The sequence below is a fragment of the Canis lupus genome, chromosome 24, assembly GCF_048164855.1.
Source record: "Canis lupus baileyi chromosome 24, mCanLup2.hap1, whole genome shotgun sequence".
In the NCBI taxonomy this organism is placed as follows: Eukaryota; Metazoa; Chordata; class Mammalia; order Carnivora; family Canidae; genus Canis; species Canis lupus.
The window spans coordinates 28079098-28098140 of NC_132861.1; the positions used below are offsets into that span (position 1 = coordinate 28079098).

Consider the following 19043-nt stretch of genomic DNA (forward strand, 5'->3'; position numbering starts at 1 on the left):
ACAGCGATGTGAAGGTTGTTGGGTGAGGATGCGGATAAACCTGTGCAGCAGTTCTAGTTCCATGCCCCTTTCCTGCACCCCTCCATGCTGAGCTCACAGCAACCCCCCTTTCTCTGACCCCTCCCCGCCCAGCAGCCCACGGAGCAGAAGCAGCAAGCATGCCTCTGCTTTAGGGGGCCTTCCGTTCGTCCACCTACTTTTCCACCTCCAGGGTCTCCACTCGGGTCACAAAGTTGCTGGGCACGTAGCCTTCTCTTCCCGTGATGAGAGACCTGGCCCACCACCAGTCCCCAGCTCTACGGAGGAGGGAAAACCAAAATGGGGCAGTGGCTCAGGCAGGCCTCTGTTGGGGTCACCCGACAGCCCTCTCCCCTCAACAATGTCATTCCCGAGGCAGAGGATTCCCGGAGGGCCCGCAAGAGCGAACCTGTACAGGCTCAGTGAAGGGGTGCTAACTTGCTGAGCATCTGACAGGCCCAAGGGGTCCCTGGTCCTGGGAGGAAGGGGGTGATGCAGCCTCCAGGGGAAGAGTTTGTCCAGGCAGCCTGACCCCCACAGAAGGCCCCTGTCTTCAGTGAGTAGCCTTGATCTTGATTAATGGGACAGATTTCAAATTTAGTGAGTTGGGACTGAACGGGAAAGACAAAAGCAAGAGCAGAGAGCTGCTGCTCAAATGGGGAGCCGGCGGCCTACATGGGCCCAGAAGATCGGGGCTTTCGCGCTTTGGGCTCAAGGCCACCGTAGAAGTTCAAGAACACAAGTAGAACCACAGGATTCCACAGAGCAAGCCAGACATTTGAGAGAGAGCAGACTTTGGAGGAGTTTCTGAGAGGGAACAGGGAACACTGGGAATAGAGCTGATTTCATGGGTGGAATCCTGCGCGAGGTCTTGTCTGGCAAGGGAGACACACAACGCAGTGGTGGAGCAGCCAGGCAAGCGCTGTGCCCGTTGGGAGGGCTTCACGGAGGAGGTGATGTTCGAGGTGGGTTTTGAAGGAGGAGTAGGATTTTGACAGTGGGGCGGGAGATAGCGAATGGAAACCACCCTGTGAGGAAGACTTCGGAATGGCAGCTAGGAGGACGACGACCAGGTCAGGCTGGCGGGCAGTCCTGCCGTGATAGGCAGACACAGAGGCCTCTGACCGCGGGGCCACATTCCAGAAACTTACTCCTTCAGTATCTGCAGCTTCTCTCCCTTCAGCATCTGCAGGTCCCTGTCATTCACTGAGCTGTAGTCATACAGGGCCACCACGAAACGCTCCTCTGGAGGGAACAAGGAAGAGATCCGCACGCTCCAGCCCAGCAGCGTAAGGGCAGGGCCTGGGTGAGTCTGTGCTGTGGGCCCTCTCCGGTTCCCCAGGTCAGGATGACACAGGGGTGAGGGGCAGCTGTGGTGCGCCTTCTCACCCACCCACACAGCAGAGGAAACTCCTGTTTGGCAGATGGGCCTCCTGACCTTGCTGCCGGCAACAAGGTCTCCACGTCGAAGGCCTCAGGCTGGACAGGGCCATGCTCTAGGGGAGTGGCGGCCTGAAGATCTAGGGAGACTGGCTGCATGGGGCTGGTGGCTGCAATCCCGTTTGGGAACGCACGTTGGCTGATTCCTTACTGGCCCAGAGGCCCATGAGCTTCCCTTCTCTTCCCCTTCCCTGCCTGCCCCTTCCCACCTCTATTCCAAAGGGGGTAGTGCTCATGGAAACATGGCCACCTTAGCCGTGATCTGTAACCTGCCCAAGGCAGTGTCACAGGGCCCCCGGCAGCAGTACCCCCGACTCGCTGCTGGTGCCTGGAATGTATGTTCAAATAGCCCCTGCTAATGGGGAGGGCTTTTCTATACACCTCCAGGGTGCCAAGACCCCTTTTCCAGGTCACTTGGAGGCCACCTAGCTTACCTAGGAGTGGATGACTCAGCTTTGTCACTGATGTGTGGTGTGATGGGCCAGTTACCTCCCCACGGTGGGGAGAGGGGATTGGAATAGATGACAGTGGCCTCCTCCAGTTCTGAGATTTGAGTTATTGTACCAAAGGCGGTTAGTGTATTGTTTTCCCAGGGGCTTCCTTATGGAGATGTGAGCCCCCTGGGAGGAAGTGAAGGATAAACCCTGCGGGAATTAATTGTGATTCCCCCAGCAGGGATGAGAAACAGCAGGTAAGATAACTAATCCCGTTTCAGCCTTTGCTCATGAGTTGGACAGACTCTGAGCTCTTTCAGGGAGGAGCCGTGTCTGATTCAATATTTCAGCTTCCCCAGTATTCAGACAGAGCCAGGCTCTGGGTACTGTTTGCTTGGTGCATGCCCTGGAGAGCTCCTGGTGCTGTGTGCAGGTGGGTCATGAGGGTGCTGGGGTGCAGCTCTCCTGTAAGCCAGTTCCGAACAATGCTGCCATCCTGTGAGTGTCTCCAAGGTCCAAACCCCTGGCCCAGGAGGGCCAAGGTCACTCCTTAGGCAACTGCCAACTGTCCTCGTACCCATCCGAATGGAAGTAGAGACGGTGTGTGCGTGTGTGGAGGGGTGAGTGGTCAGAAGGTCAGCAGAGGCTTTTGTAGGTGGGCAAGTGGGGGGAAAGATGGTGTTTCTGTACACGGGACAGAGGGCAGGAGGGAAGACAGACCCATCGGCCTTTGCCTTTTGAGGTTGGGAGTTAGAATCTTTGAAAGCTTGGGTTTATTTTTATGCTGTTTGTATGTACTGTAATGCTTTTCTTTGTGTCTCATTTACGGTTTGTAAAGTCTTTTTTAAAAAAAAAAAATCCACCCCAGCTCAGGTACAGAAATAGGGCTTGGTTCCTGGAGAGGCCTTGGGCAGGAGGAGCCTGGGGCAAGGCTGGGAGGCACCCTTAGCTCTGCCTGCTGCAGCACCCTCCCCCCATCCCCAGCCTTCTCATCTCCGACCCTTGAGAGCTGGCCCTATCCTCTCCAGGAAGCTGCTGCTAACTGAGCCCCTGTTATGCCTGCACCCAGCCCAGGCCCAAGGAAGGTGGCCTGTAGAGCCTCAGCTTCCAGGGCAGCACCTTCTTACCTTGGTCCAAGCATGCGTCTGGAGGTGCAGGAGTCAGGTGGTTAAACAGGATCTGGAGCAGAAGTGCACACACACACACACACACACACACGCTGTATTAGTTCAACCCCCAAGGCCTGGGCAGGGCCTGGTGTGACAAGGAGGCTGCTGGCACCTGTCCGCTGGATAGTCTGTAGGGAGCTGCTATTTCAGCTCCTCAGGGACCAGTACCACCTCACAAGACCCCTGGACCATACACTAGGCTAGAGGAGAGGGCTGTGCGCTTTGTAAGAGGGAGCTATGGAACTGGGGTGGGAGTGGTGGAAAGTATGATCACCTGGATTCAAATGCTGCTTCTGCCATTAAATGATGAAGTTGCAAAAGGGTATTTATTCTCAGGAAAATTATTCTGAAAGTGCATTTCCCTAAAACTCCACAAATATATCCCTAGGTTTATTCCCTGTAGAGAAACTTTTGCACATGTGTACCAGGAAACATGTATGGGAATGCTCCCAGTAAAGAATTGTAATAATACATAAAAATTGTAAAGGGTGGGAAGCATCCTTATGACTAATGACAGAAAAATAAGCAAACTGGGGCGGAGTCATGCAAGGAAATTCTCTGCCACCTTTGGAGCTCCTGAGCTCTATCTAGCTGCATGCATCATCGTGGATGAAGTTCGTAAACGTAACGCAGATGTGACAACCCGTTCTCAGAAGAACGCATGCTGTTTGATTCGATTGATTGAAAGTTCATAATGGGCAGAATTAAACTAAATGGTCTTTAGGAGTATGCACACATGTAATGATACAGAAAAAGCAAAACTGAGGAATGATAGACACATTCAGGGTAGGGTCCTGAGGTGGACTGGGGGACAGCCGTCACTTCTTCTGAAGACCGGAAAGGCTGTGCTGGGGGTTCAGTGCATTATTCTTTTAATTTGACAGATGTGTTATGAATATTCTTTTTTTGTATCCCATATTAATTGAACACAATTTTGAAGTAGCATTTTACAAAAACGGTATCTATAGTATGGCTCCATTGAAAATAAAACACGTAATATAAATAACATCGAAAATAAGGATGGATCTGGGGACAGGAGCTCTGAAGTGCCAACTCCGGGTATCACTGGCTAGTAGAATAGTGAATATTTATAATTTCCCCCCATAATTAGTATATGTTATGTGGGTTTTTTTAAAACGTTAAAAACATTCCAGCTTCTATAACTTATCAGTATGCAACTTTGGGGAAATTATACAATCTAAGTCTGAGTTTACCCCGGTCATCATTCCCCATTCAACGAACATTTCACTGTTCCGTGCCAAGTCCTGAACTAGGTTGGGACACAGATCGAATGGCTTGTTTGTCTAAGGAATGGGATTAGCAATCCCCACCTCCCATCAGGTCACGCGTTGGAATAAAGTGATGGCCAGTTGAAGGTGCCCCTGGAGGTAGAGAGTAGGAGAGCGGGTTCCAGGCATGACTCCCAACAGCCCCAAACCAAAAAGGGATAGGTGGCCAGGTGAGGGAGGGGTGTATCATTAACAATCACCTAAAAATGCATCTTGGGGCTGCAGTAACCTCTGTGGAAGGGTGCTAACTGCCCTGTAAACAAGCCAGAACTGCATCCTGGGCTCCAAGGGAACGCGTGGGTTTGCTGAGGAGGTGTGGATAGTCTTAGTATTGCTCGTCCCTGGAGAGGAAGCTCCTTGGAATGCCAGCAGCAGTGCCATGAAGGGGTAATGAGTTCCAGGAGCTTCTGGGTAGGAGATGTTGCTAGATGCCCCAGGCCCTTTCCCACCACACCCTCTTCTCCAGCTGCCTTTTTAAATTTCTTTTTCCCTTCAAGGCTGCCCTCCTTCCCTTGTGAAATGACAAGTAGCTAAGAATTACTGGGGACTATCCATGCCCAGTCCTGGGCTAAAGGTTATGGAATTGCATGCTGGTATAGACATCACATATTGTTACATCCCTGAACAGCACTTTCCCTATATCCATTTTACAGATACAGAAACTGAGGCACAGAGGAGTTAAGTAACCTGCTTCAAAGCACAGCTAAATCTATGTAAACACCAGCAATCGAGCTGCTTAACGTTCTACTATACTGCCAACCAACATGAAGTGCCATGTTTGGTGGCAGGAGCAGGGACAGGGGGCCTATTTGTCAAAGCCCTGAATTATCTAGGGATGGTGTCAGGGCTGGCTGGAGACACATGTTCTCTGCTCCTCTTCCTCCCCCTCCCTCTCCAGCTGGGAACGGCTGTCACTCACCAGAGGTGGCAGTGGTGGAGGATCTTTGCTCTGGGTGCTGACCTTCACAGGGCTCCATTGACCCTTCTCCTTCTCCTTCACCTGCTTTTTGCTGCTCACCACTCCCATCCTGTTGAGAGCACACAGCAGATTGGTGATGTGAATAGGTCTTCAGAGCCTCAGTACAGAAAAGTTCCCTCAACTCCTTCCGGATGGCCAATTAGAAAGGCAGGGGGGAGGGAGGGAAGTGGGGGAGGGCAGTGAAGGTAAAAATCAGAACAGAGTCAGTAGGGGGTCTGGCAGACGCAGCTTGCATCCGTCTTTTTTCCCAGAGCAAGAAGTGGCCCAGAGAGCCACTGGGTTTAGGACACAGGGATCATCTGGTCTGAGTGAACTGCCAGAAACTGTTGGGGTGTACCCCAGTGTCCTGAGGTACAGGAACCCTGGCATCCAGAAAAAGTCTGCTAATGTGTCTGGTGGCCTGGGTTCTAGTCTTCACTTTGCCACTGGCTACATTACTTGGGAGGGTCACGTTCCTCTCTTGGCCTGTGTTAGAATCTATTGGGCTGCTCAGATTTTCAGGTGAGATGCTATAAATTCAGGGCACAGCAATGGTACAGGCATCCGAGGCCAACTGCCTCTTCTCAGTAATCTCAGGAAATCTTCCTTAGAGGTGAGAGAAATACGGCCAAGATCTTTCTTGGGTAAAGCATCATAGATTGATAGAAGTAGAGAAGATGCTAGAGACCACAGCCAACATCACCATCACATCAGCACCACCTTTGCTCCAGGGGTGGCTATTTAGGAAGGGCTTACCCTTGATGGAGAACTTTCTTTTTCGTAAACCCTGTCTAATGTCACCCTTTTCACTCTCAAGTAAGTGTAAGTAGGCTTCATCCCTGTCCCAGTGAGGTTTGACATGTTAAAGAGCTGGTTCATGGTCAGTTAACCAATGAAGAGCCAATTCTGGAGCCCTGGCTGACCCCAGACCAGCACGTTCCACCTCGCACTTGGCCCATTTCAAGATGCAGACATTTAGAGGAAAGGGCCTTCAGTTTCTGCTCTTGTCTGAAGGACAGTGTGATTGGCGGAGAGTTCCAGACTGCTTTCGAATGTGTTTGTGGCATTTCTTTGATTCCAAGATGCACCTTTTCCCCACATTTCAATGTCTCTGAAACCATGATATGTTCTACAATTGATGATTGTAGAGGACAAAAAGACATATTATTTTTTTTCAAAAAGACATATTAATAGCAAAAGACAAATTTATAAACGTGAAAGGTATTCTATGGTGAAAGAAACGATTATGGAGTCAATACATAAGCAATAGATTGGGGAAAAGATTTGCAAAGCATACCACAGACAAATGTGTATTTATAATATACACAGAGCTCATGAAAATTAACAAGAAGTATGGGTCTAGCATACAACCCACTCAATAGAAAAATGAGTAAAGATTGTAAACAGGCAGTTTATCTAACACAAATCCCAGTAGCTAAATAAACATGTGAAAAATGTTAAAATTACTTACCAATGGGAAAATGCAAATTAAGGTAATAAAATATTACATTACATCAGTAAGATTGGGAAAAAAATAAAAGGAATGATAGTATCAACAATTGATGGAAAAGCAAAGGAGAATTGTGCTTTCATACATTTCTAATATGAAAGTATTATAGTTACTGTTCTTTCATCTCTTCTTCCCCACTGTATTTTTACGACAAACCCTCTATATGGGTTGGGATCTTTGTCTTACTCATTGTTGAATCCAAATTGCTAAAATGTGCCTGGCAAGGAGTCAGGAAGGGCTTAATAAATATTTATCAGACAAATAAAATATGAAATATTACTGAATGTGTAAAAATTTTTCCAGTTCTATTAAAATTTAAAAATACATATACCTTTCAATTTACAATCCTACTTCTGGAAATCTCAGAAAGTAATCAAACATCATTATGTAGTAATGTATGAGATATAAAAATGTTTATGGCAGCAATATTTGCAGCTGCAAAAAGCAAAACAAAAAAAAACTGTGTAACTGCTCAGCATTTGGGGAATTGTTGAATAAATCTGCATTCTAAAAGTCTAATATATTATGCGACTCTTAAAAAGAATGTGCTAGATCTTTACAAGTGAAGCTGAGAGAAATTTCTATAACATGCTGTTATGTGAGAAAAGCAAGGTACACAGAGGTGTGTGAAGTTATCCCGTATTTGGGAATACGAAAGAATGAGAAAAGAAACCTCTATGTAGATACATGCATACATTTTTATGTTACATGGAGAGAGGTTTGGGAGGATGAACATGAAGTTGTTTACTTTCGTTATTGGGGGGAAGTAGAGACAGACCAGGGAGGTGGAAAACAAAACAAACAAAGCAAAACAAAAGCAAATTTTGAAAACCATGTGTGAGAGTGCATGCATTTTGTGGGTGTTACTGAGAGGCAGAGCGCCCAAAAGTTATTTCCTAAAATGTTAATGTTGTTTATCTCAGGTGATAGGACTTCGTGTGACTTTTACCTTCTTTTGTATAATTTTATATGTTCCTTGAATTCTTTAATAGGAAGCATATATTATTGGTACAAACAGAAAAATAAAGAGAAAATGCTGATGGCTTGTCCAAAAACAGAGAGGCCCAAGGCCTGGAGCCAGGGTCAGCCCCTGTTCTTAAGAATGGCCACTGAATAGCCACCAGGGCTGCCTGAGCCTCACGCCTTTCCTGACCTCTCCCTGCCTCCTGCTCAATGAAGGGTCAGCAGGCAGCAGCTTCTAGAATTTTCCCAACTTGGACTTCTGCTTCTGTTACTGACCAAATAATCAGCCATATCCAGTCAGCCATATTGCCACCAACTATAAACTACCTGAACAAATGTTTATGTCCACTTAAACAACATAATTGAATATTTAAATTATTTGACATAAAGGAAATTCCTAAAATCAAATCACCCACTACTTACACTTCTTTGTCCTTTGACTCCTTAGCAGGGTATACACAGATGATTCTCCATGGTTTTTATAAAGACATAGGTTCTCTGTGGGTCCCTCCTCCCCAGTGGCTCTGACTGGAGACTAGAGTTATTCAGGAGGCCAAGTGACAACTAGAGCTGTGACTGGGTGCTGGGGCTGCCACCCTGCTGTGAAATTTTCGCCCAGCAGTTTCAGACTGGGCGGAGCCAGGAAATGCAGAAGTCCATGCAAAACCAAAGTGTAACATGTGCAGGTCCTGGGGGGCTCCAGGTGGCTTTGTTGCCCTGAGAAGACACTGGCCTCCTTTCCAGTGGTGAAGGACAGAGGATGGTTGGGAGAAAAGTGTGTGTGTGTGTGTGTGTGTGTGAGAGAGAGAGAGAGAGAGAGAGAAAGAGATGGAGTGGGGAAGGAAGGAGAGAGAGAGTGTACACATGTGCACCTGTATGGGGGTATGTGACAGAGCAAACGTGTGCATGTATCCATGTCATGTGTGCTTGTGTGTGTGCTTGTGTGTTGGGGTGCGGCTAGCAAAAGGATGGGAAGGTGAGGCAAGGGACTTCTATTTGTATATTTGGAATGGATTCAACCCTCCCGTGCAGACTTGGACCAGAGCAGGGAGGTCAGTGTTTGCCCCTTTGAGATACTCAAAGCCTGACACACAGCAGCAGCCTGACAGGGGATTTGGTGGAGGCAGCAACTAAAAATAGAGAAACTAGAAACCTTTATTTACAGTTGCTTAGCAGTTCACAGGTAGAAAACACTTGGCATATAGCGTTTATTTGATATTCATGAAAGTATCAATAGGTTGGTTATAATTATCCTCCTCTTATAGCTGAAGATAAGAGCAGCGAAGTGGGTGCCTAAGGTCACGCTGAGGCGACAGAGCCAGGAGCTGGAGGTGGTCTCTGCTCAGTACTGCCTGGGACTCACTGCTCAAAGCAGGTGCACAGGTGGCCCTGCCTGGAGCTCCATCCCCCTTGACCCACAGTTCAGGTTCAGGTCTAGATACCCCGGTAAGTCCTCTGTGGGGACCTCCACCTGCCTCAGAAGCCCTCCATCCAGAGGTGAAACCTCGAGGGTAGCTGCTGGAGCAGAGATGTCTGGGGGCTGTGTGCCCCCCTGGAGTTCGGGCACACTCAGGCAGATTTCTCTCCCCTCCTTGGTGCAGTGTGGGGAGTCGGGAGCTCAAGGAACCTGGACTCAGAAGCAAGCTACGTCCTGGCCTGGCTATGTGAGCTTGTGCAAATCCCTTCATCTCTCTGAGTCTCAGTCTCCTGGCCTACAAAGTGGGGAAGTATGAAACTTTTCCTGGTTTCATACATAAAGCCTCTCTGAAAAAGCATACTGAAAGGTGAATGCTGAAAAAAAAGTCAAACAATTGACTTTGCTGCTTTGTGGGGAGAGAGCAGTTTTCTGCAGAGTTAAACCATATTATGAAATTCTCAATTACGTCTTGTCTCTTTGGCAAATCTTTACTGTCTATTTTCAGCGTCTCACAGATGTTTTTGAATTATGCACTCACCCATCATTATGGGCGTGATTTCAATGACTATTTGACTATTTGTGTCAAATTAGAGAAAAATGCCCCAAAATATTAAACCAGTTGTGCAAACACTACTACCCAGGAGAAAATCGTTGTCCTGCCAAGACCAAGCTGTTGGCAGGTGGTCACAGGCCCCCGTGATGCTGAGAATGTTCATTCCACCAGCTGACGTGCTCAAATTCAAATGCAACATATGGAAAATATTTTGGGATATTGACACACAAATATGTAGGTTTTATAAAGGTCAAGACCAACAGCTTGTACATAATTCTCCTGGTCGTCACACGAACCAAAAAGGTGAGGGTGGGAAAAGAACAGAGCATAGAGAGTGCTAAATAAATATTAACTAGAGGACACCCAGAGTTCCTTGGATGACACTTTCCCTCTCTAGAGCTTCATGGTACCCAAAGGTGGCCCTGGGATTCACTGGGATTTTCTTTTTCTTTTTTTTTTTTAGAAACTAGGGTATTTGGTGGTGTTGATGGGCAGGGCGACAAAGGCCAATGTAGGTGATGGCTGCTGTGCGGCCCAGAAAAGTGTTGATGGCTCTGAGTCCCTCTACCTGTACTCTCTGTTCCAGAGGCTCAAGCATGTTATTTTAGAGCCAAGGCTTGATTTGATTGAAGAAAAGTCTCACACATTTATGTTATGTGTTATGGAATGACAGAAAACTCAAGTTGACTCTGATTTACTTTTTTTTTTTTTTAAAGATTTATTTATTTATTTGTGTGTGTGTGAGAGAGAGAGAGAAGCAGAGACACAGGCAGAGGGAGAAGCAGGCTCCATGCAGGGAGCCCGATGTGGGACTCCATCCAGGGTCTCCAGGATCACGCCCTGAGCTGAAGGCAGCATTAAACCGCTGAGCCACCCAGGCTGCCCTGGTTTACTTTTTTAAATAGCAGATACTATAATGTGTTAAGTGTTTCCCATGTGCCAGACACACTACATACACTGTCGTGTTTGAGAGAGACCACGCAACACAGCAGACAAGAATACTGAGCTCTGAATCCTGGTTTTTCTATTTTTCTACTTGTGTATCCTTGGGCCAGTTGCTTAACATTTCTGTCTCTTAGTTTTAGGATAATACCAGTTTACAACAGTGTTACAAGGATTAAATTAGTTATTACAGGCTCTGAGGACATCTTGGAACAAAGCCTGGTCTAAAGTCAGCGTCTAATAAATTATTTGCTATTATTCTGCATATGCAAATTACCAATAATTTTTTCAGTAACTGTGTAAGATAGGCTTGACTACCCTCTTTCTACAGACAGATGAACTTCGGACATAGTGTTTCTCCAGGTCAAGCAGCTGGTAAGCGGTGGTGCTGACCTTACACCCAGTTCTGACAGGTTCCTAAGTCGGCAATTTGGAAACTTGCCTTGTTAGTAGCTGAAAGCTTTCCTTTTCTTACTTGACCCGTCAGACATGGGTGGGCAGCACTGAGGTGGAACAGGTGAGCCTGTGCAAAGCCAGGGCTCACCCCGGATGTTGACTGCCATGATGAGATATTGGCTTCCCTTCGGTGAGTTCTCCCTTTCCTCATGGAATGTTTGCCAATATCCAGGCATTCTGAGTCCTGCCCCCTATGAAGTCCATTTCCTAGACGAGAAAAGTATAGTAATGGCCCTGTGACTCTGAATCAAAGAAGAAACCAAAGAACTTGAATTGACACCCATTTTTTGAGTCTCAACTTCAAGATAACTCAACTTGAATGAGACCACCTCACCTTTGCCTCCATATTGATCCCTCCACATGCAAACATGAAACAGTAGCAGTGTTGGCTCTTAGAGCTCTATATTTTTGTGTTCATTCAGTTGCTGTCAACCGTGTACTGTGTCAGGGAAAAAGTGAGATAGGAAACAAGTAAGGAGTCTGCCCTCATGGTAGGATAAAGAGGTGAGACATTTACACAAGTCACAACAATTCAAGGTAGACAGAATTACATACTAAAGAGAGCTTTCGTGGGTTCAGCAAGAAGAAATCACTTCCATCTGGAAGAAAATACTAGCTAGACCTTGAAGGACAATTCAGATGTAATTTAAAAATTTTTTTATTTAAAATTTTTTTTAGATTATTTATTTATTTATTTATTTATTTATTTATTTATTTATTTACTTACTTATTTATTTATTTAAGACAGAGCACAAGCAGGAGTGAGGGGGAGCAAGAGAGGGAGAGCGAGAAGCAGGCTCCCCACTGAGCAGAGAGTGTTATGTGGGGCTTGATCCCAGGACCCGGAGATCATGACCTGAGTCGAAGGCAGATGCTTAACCAACTAACTGAGCCACCCAGGCGCTCCCAGTCATGACAATTCTTAAATCAAATCAAAATCCGGATCCCTGGGTGGCGCAGTGGTTTGGCGCCTGCCTTTCGCCCAGGGCATGATCCTGGAGACCCGGGATCGAATCCCACATCGGGCTCCCGGTGCATGGAGCCTGCTTCTCCCTCTGCCTGTGTCTCTGCCTCTCTCTCTCTGTGACTATCATAAATAAATAAAAAAATTAAAAAAAAAATCAAAATCCTTCCTGCTTCCTTTGTGCCACAAATATCTGCCACAACTATATTTTACTTACTTTTTTTACTTTTACTTCACAGAAGTGCCAGTTGTTTTGGCCTTAGATTATGTATGCCTAAGAAAATAGCATGATATAGAGTATGTATATATAGTATAGGATAATATAGTTTAATAGTATGTCTAAGAAATAGCTTAACCAATCGAGCCACTCAGCTGCTCCCACATGTAATTTTTTTAGATTAAAATTATTTTTAATGAAAAATTTTAAAATATAAAAATAAAGAGTATGATGAACACCTACATACTCATCATCCACATTCAGTAATTGTACATTACTTTCTTGATATTAAGACAAATCATTTTATAAATAAAGGATTGAAACTTTCTGAAACCAAATGAAAAAAATGGCTTGTGAAACATGCCAGGTCACTTCCACACACTTTGCATTCCTCACTAAAATATGAAGACATTTTCTCACATAACCACAATATCATTATCACACTTAACAAAGCTAGAAATAATTCTGTAGTATTATCTAATTTCCAATCTCAAAAATGGCTTCTTGCTGTTGGTTTGTCCCATTCTGGATTCAAACAAGCTTCATACATCACATATATGATTGTTCTGTCTCTCCCTCTACTCCAGGAGCCCACAATCCCCACTTTGGTTAATTTTATGCCATCAGTTTGTAAAAATCCACTTAGTGGTCCTATAGAATGTTCTGCATTTTGGATTTTGATGACTTGTTTCTCTCCCTGTTCCTCATACATAGAGTTAACTCTATGGGCTCCATTAGATCCAGGTTCATCTTTTTCTCCTAGGGATGTCTTATGGAAGGACCATGTGCTCCACCTCACATACTATCAGGAGGCTCTCACTGTCTGGCTGCACCACTTTAGTGATGCTAAGACAGATCTGGGTTCAAGTGATGCTGGTCTGATTTCTCCATTGACAAGCTCCTCATCAACACTTCAACTAATGTTTCCATTAAGGGTTACTAAATACTACTAAATACTGATGCTCTAATTCCATCATTCCTTCCACATTTGTTAGGTGGGGAGTTGAGAAAATAAAGGATCAGAAAGGAAAAAATGCCATCATAATTCTACCAGAGTTGGGTAGTATTTGCATATAAACAAATAGGGCTTTCCCAGAGACATGGAGATAGGAAACTTGTTCAAGAAGAGTTTTTCTATACACTGGATTATGAACCATATAATAGGATTATTCAAGAAACGTCAGTTTCTACTTTGCACAATCCTTTTAAAAATTTTTTGAAGATTCTTTATTTATTTAGGAGAGAGAGAGAGAGAGACCACAAAGAGGGGGAGCAGCAGAAGCAGAGGGAGAAGGGGAGAAGCAGATGCCCCACTGAGCAGAGAGCCCAACGTAGGGTTCAATCCCAGGACCCTGGGATCATGACTTGAGTTGAAGGCAGACGCTTAACTGACTGAGCCACCCAGGTGCTCCCGTGCGATACTTTTAAATACTAGTAGCTTGTTTGTTCAGTACTGGTATAGGACCAGATACAGAGTTGTAACTCCTGGTTGAGCATGTGGAGCCCCCAGGCACATACAAACCGCTGCCAGGGGACAAGCTGGCAGTGATGACTTGAGACATGGTTGTGGTTCAGAATGGCTGACAATTTGGGCACAGTGAGGAGGAGACACACATGTGGCTATTTCAACTTTGTAGAGTAAAAATCTTTCCACAGTGGAAATTTACTCCCCACCATGGTCAAGTTAGTAGGAAAGATTTTCAAGTGGTAAGAAGTTTGAGGGTGCTGGGCAAACTTCAGGAAGGAAGACCGCATTCTTCGTGAAACTATGTTAAGTGAAATGCAAACACATGTTTACTGAGTCACCTACATTTGATTCTGCTGACATAGAGAAGCTTGAAACTTGGTAGGCATTTATGAGGAAAAATGGCACAGTGTTGATATCTAAGATTTTGTTATAATTACTAGCCTGTGAATAAAATTCCTTTATTTGGAGACAAATTGCAAATTTATATTTTCAAAAAAACCACAGTAGTGATAATTAAAACATGCCACAGATATGCCAAAGCATAAATACAACTACTGCTATACTTTGTACTGATGGGACTATGGGGCCTTAATTTACTTTTCAATTTCCAAATTTTGGGGGCATTGTTTGCATTTTTAAAAAAATTGAACGAAAAATCAAATCATGAGTTCACTACTGCCTGATGGAGTCAATAATACTTCCTTAGCACAATTATTCTCAAACCTCAGTTTGCAATAAAACCAACTGGGAGTTTGCAAATTCCTGAGGCCCAGCTCTAGCAGTTCTGTTATTTGGACCAGAGTGGAGTTCTGAGGTTTCCTTTTTTTTTTTCTTTTTTAAAGACGTTATTTATTTATTCATGAGACACACACAGAGAAAGTGGCAGAGACACAGGCAGAGGGAGAAGCAGGTTCCATGCAGGGAGCCTGGTGTGGGACTCGATCCCGAGATTCTAGGATCACAGCCTGGACTGAAGGCAGACACTCAACCACTGAGCCACTCAGGTGCCCCCACAAAACCCTTTCTTAATTTGGCTGCACTTTGCAGGTATTACTTGTAAACAGGTTTAAAAGACAGTCCTGCAGAGCTTTGGGTATTTCTTCACATGAGTCCCTCATAAATAATACTCTTGTTTTTTTGCCAGTGATCCTCTTGTCTTTAAATGAAATGAATTTTTTCTATTCTCTACATATATTCCTTATATATTAATATATTTCTGCAAGTTTTTGACGTGGGGGAAATAACTTCCCTTTCTGTAATCACAGCTAGCATTTCTATGATACCAGTTCATAAAGCATTTTCATACATTGTATCTTAGAAACCTCAAAATGACCCTATGAGCTAAACAGATTTTTTTTAATTTACTTTCTTTTTTTTTGTTTTTTTAAAGATTTTATTTATTTATTCATGATAGTCACGGCGGGGGGGGGGGGGGGCAGAGACACAGGCAGAGAGAGAAGCAGGCTGCATGCACCGGAAGCCCGACGTGGGATTCGATCCCGGGTCTCCAGGATCGCGCCCTGGGCCAAAGGCAGGCGCCAAACCGCTGCACTACCCAGGGATCCCCAGCTAAACAGATTACCATCATCCTCCTAGTTCTCAGACAGGACAGTGAAAGTAGAGAGGTAAAGAAACTGAAGTGCAGAATAAGATTTTGAGTCTCATCTCTATCTTCAAAGCTTTGTTTTCTCCTACTGATCTCACAGATATCTCTCCAGGCCTGTCTGTCGACAACTTGAACTTCTTTAAAAAGACACTATCTGAACACCAATAAAAAATAAATTTATTATTAAAAAAAAAAGACACTATCTAAGGAAGGCACTTGCTGGGATAAGCACTGGGTATTATACTATATGTTAGCAAATTGAATTTAAAGAAAATATTTTTTTAAAAAAATATATATGTTTTTTATACTCTCTGGAGTGTCTGGGTGGCTCCGTTGATGTGACTGTTAATTTCAGCTCAGGTCATGATCTCAGGGTCATGAGATTAAACCCTGTATAGGGCTCTGTGCTCAGTGGAAAGTCTGCTTAAGATTCTCTCTCTCTGCCGTTCTCATGCCCCCAACTCTGTTCACATGCATGTGTGTGCACTCTCTCTCTCTCAAAACAAACAAACAAAAAAAACCCCACACTATCCATCATTCAGTCTTTTCAAGCCACCTCTCCAACGCTTATTAAACACAACCCAGAGATGGAATGTGTAAAAAGAAGGGAGGCTTGTGCAGGGAAGCACCTCTATCTATCAGGTTTCAGGGGGCAAGGGGCACACATGAACTGGAAAAATTGATTCTATTTTATGCTTTCAGAGATGAAGCTGGAAAAGATTAAAGACAGAAACAGAAAAGAACAAAGAGGTCTCAGCCTCTGACATTTTTGGGTTAATTGTGATTATTAAATGGCTCTAAGGACACAGATGTCCAGCTAGAGACACAGAGATTTAAAATTAACATATAAAAATTTTCATTGTAGGATTTGCCTATTACATGAAAATATGAATGCTAATGATCACTAGCACAGTGCTTAGTGCTCCTTCTCACTCAAGGCTAGACACTATGCTGTGTGCTTTACATACAGTATATCTAGGCCTGACAGCATATTCCTTCCCATTTTAAATGCAAAGAAACTGAGGGTCGGTGAGGTTTAAGAACTTGCTCAAGACCCTGGGGTGGGGAGGGGGAGTTGGGTGCCTTCTTGACTCAGTGATTGAGCAACTGCCTTTGGCTCAGGTTGTGATCCTGGAGTCCTGGGATCAAGTCCCGCATTGGGCTCCCTACAAAGAGCCTGCTTCTCCCTCTGCCTCTCTCTGTGTGGATTAATTAATTAATTAATTAATTAAAAAAAAGACCATAGGGAATGACATATTTAAAAACCAATTCTATCTGGCTTTGAGGTCTGGCTGATGCTACTCTGTTCCAAAGTATGGGAAGTAATGAAAATAAGACACTTCTGATGACATCTGTGAAGAATGTGAAACTGATTAAATTATATATGAGTGATAGACAATTAAAGGTGGATTTTGATAGGATTTTAGAATAGGACGAGCATCTTGGTGATTTTTAAGTTATTCATTTATCTATAATCACTGTTGGAAGTCACATTCTGGACATTTGTTATCCCAGAGCCAGGCAAATTTGTTTGAGTGAGCCACCTTACTGAGTAATGCTAAATAATAATTAATCTCACATTGAGGAAGGACTACAGTGACATACTTCAGGGTTCTATCTTCAGCCTTTCTTAGTCAATATTTTATCAGCAATTTGTATGCAGACCCAAAATTTTGTTCATTAGATTATCAGAAGATATAAAACGTATGTCTTTTCCTATTTTACACCTATTTTACAGTTTCTAAATAAGTAGAAACTAAACACACATTTCCCCCAATTTAACTTAGGATAAAGTAATACAACTTTTTTGATCAACTATTTAAGTTTTTTTTAAGCATAAACCTTAAGAGACTTTGAAATGGGTATCACCACATTTTTTAGTCAATTGGATAAATGACCCCCTTGGCTCCTGAAGTCTGATTAACAAAAAAAGTCTTTCCATGAAGCTCAGAAGGAATTTAATGGCAATGATGTCTGGTTAAAGAGTGCACTCTCTACATATCATACTGATGAAAGCTGAGATGTTTCTGTCCTCCTCAAAGCCAAGTAGAAAAACCATTATTTTTTTTCAAACTAACAAAAGTGAGTCAAACAGTTAAAAAGTCAGAATGAATACAATTATTCTTTTTACACAAAGATGAGAGACACTCTTGCATTCCCTTTTAAAGCAAATTCTGTGCCAAATCCCTGCTCCCTCAGAAGTGTAATCTGGAGGACAATTATTGCTAGCAAAGTCAGAGGTGGCCTCTTTGCCAATCTTGAAGATGGTTTACATGAAGAAGTTATTGGTTTGGATCTGAGGAGGCAATGATTTTTTGATATAGTTATAGTAGCACAATCCACAAAAGAAAAAAATTGATAAATGGGTTTCATTAAAATAAACAATTTGTACTCTGTGAAGAATCCTGTTGAGAGAACGAAATGACAAACCACATATTGGGAGAAAATATTTGCAAAACATTTTTGATAAAGAATTGGTACTCAAAGTATGCAAAGAACTCTTAAAGCTCAACAATAAGAAAATAACCCAATTTAAAAATCGGCAAAAGTTCTGAACACATCCCTCACCAAAAACAGATATACAGATAGCAGATAAGCATATGAAAAGATACTCAATATCATATATTGTTGGGGAATTGCAAATTAAAACAACAGTGAGATATTACTACACACCTAATAAAATGACTAAAATCCAAAACACTGACAATACCAAATGCTGGTGGGAACACAGAGCTAGAGAAGCTCTCATTCATTAATGGTCAGAATTAAAAACGGTACAGCTACTTTGAAAGACAGTTTGGCAGTTTCTTACAAAGCTAAACATGCTCTTACCATATGATTAAACAAATATACTCCTTGATATTTACCCAAGGAGTTGAAAACTTACGTTTACACAAACACCTGTATGTGCATGTTGATAGCAGTTTATTCATAATTGCCAAACTTGAAAACAGCCCAGATGTCCTTCAACAGGTGAATAAATAAACAAACTATGGTACATCCAGACAATGGAATATGATTCAGTATTTTTAAAACGTGAGCTATCAAGCAATGTAAAGACATGGAGCAAACTTAAATGAATATTACTAAGTGAAAAAAGAGAATCTGAAAGGCTACATACTATATGATTCTAGCTTTATGACATTCTTTAAAAAGCAAAACTATGGAAAAAAAAAAAAAAAGCAAAACTATGGAAACAATAAAAGGTCAGTGATTGCCAGGGGGTTGGGAGAGAGGGAGAGAGGGCCAAAGAGGTGGAGCACAGGGGCTTTTTAGGGCAGTGAAACTATTCTTTATGATAGTGTAATGGTAGATACATGCTATGCATTCGTCAAAACCCACAGAATGTACAAAATCGAGAGTGAACTCTAATATAAACTATAGACTTTATTTTTTATTTATTTATTTTTAAAGATTTATTTATTTATTTATTCATGATAGACATAGAGAGAGAGAGAGGCAGAGACACAGGCAGAGAGAGAAGCAGGCTCCATGCAGGGAGCCTGATGTGGGACTCGATCCTGGGACTCCAGGATCGCGCCCTGGGCCAAAGGCAGGCGCTAAACCGCTGAGCCACCCAGGGATCCCCTAGACTTTATTTTTTAAAAGATTTATTTATTTATTTATTCATGAGAGACA

At 43.6% G+C, this 19043-nt stretch overlaps 1 protein-coding gene across 3 annotated transcripts in view; it reads right to left on the reverse strand.

Moving 5' to 3' along the window:
* The window catches only part of BLK (BLK proto-oncogene, Src family tyrosine kinase), a 74056-nt gene that overhangs the window by 15122 nt on the left and 39891 nt on the right, over positions 1-19043 (reverse strand). For 2 of the 3 annotated variants that reach the window (XM_072796052.1, XM_072796050.1), the window contains exons 1-5: positions 8205-8366; positions 5270-5378; positions 3020-3071; positions 1170-1263; positions 198-296 (exon numbers count right to left, since the gene is read on the reverse strand). In XM_072796052.1, the coding sequence (XP_072652153.1) occupies positions 198-296; positions 1170-1263; positions 3020-3071; positions 5270-5377 (353 nt within the window). In that variant the 5' untranslated portion in view covers position 5378; positions 8205-8366. Of the gene's footprint in view, positions 1-197; positions 297-1169; positions 1264-3019; positions 3072-5269; positions 5379-8204; positions 8367-19043 lie in introns of those variants that run through there. The other variant, XM_072796051.1, reaches the window with a different exon arrangement.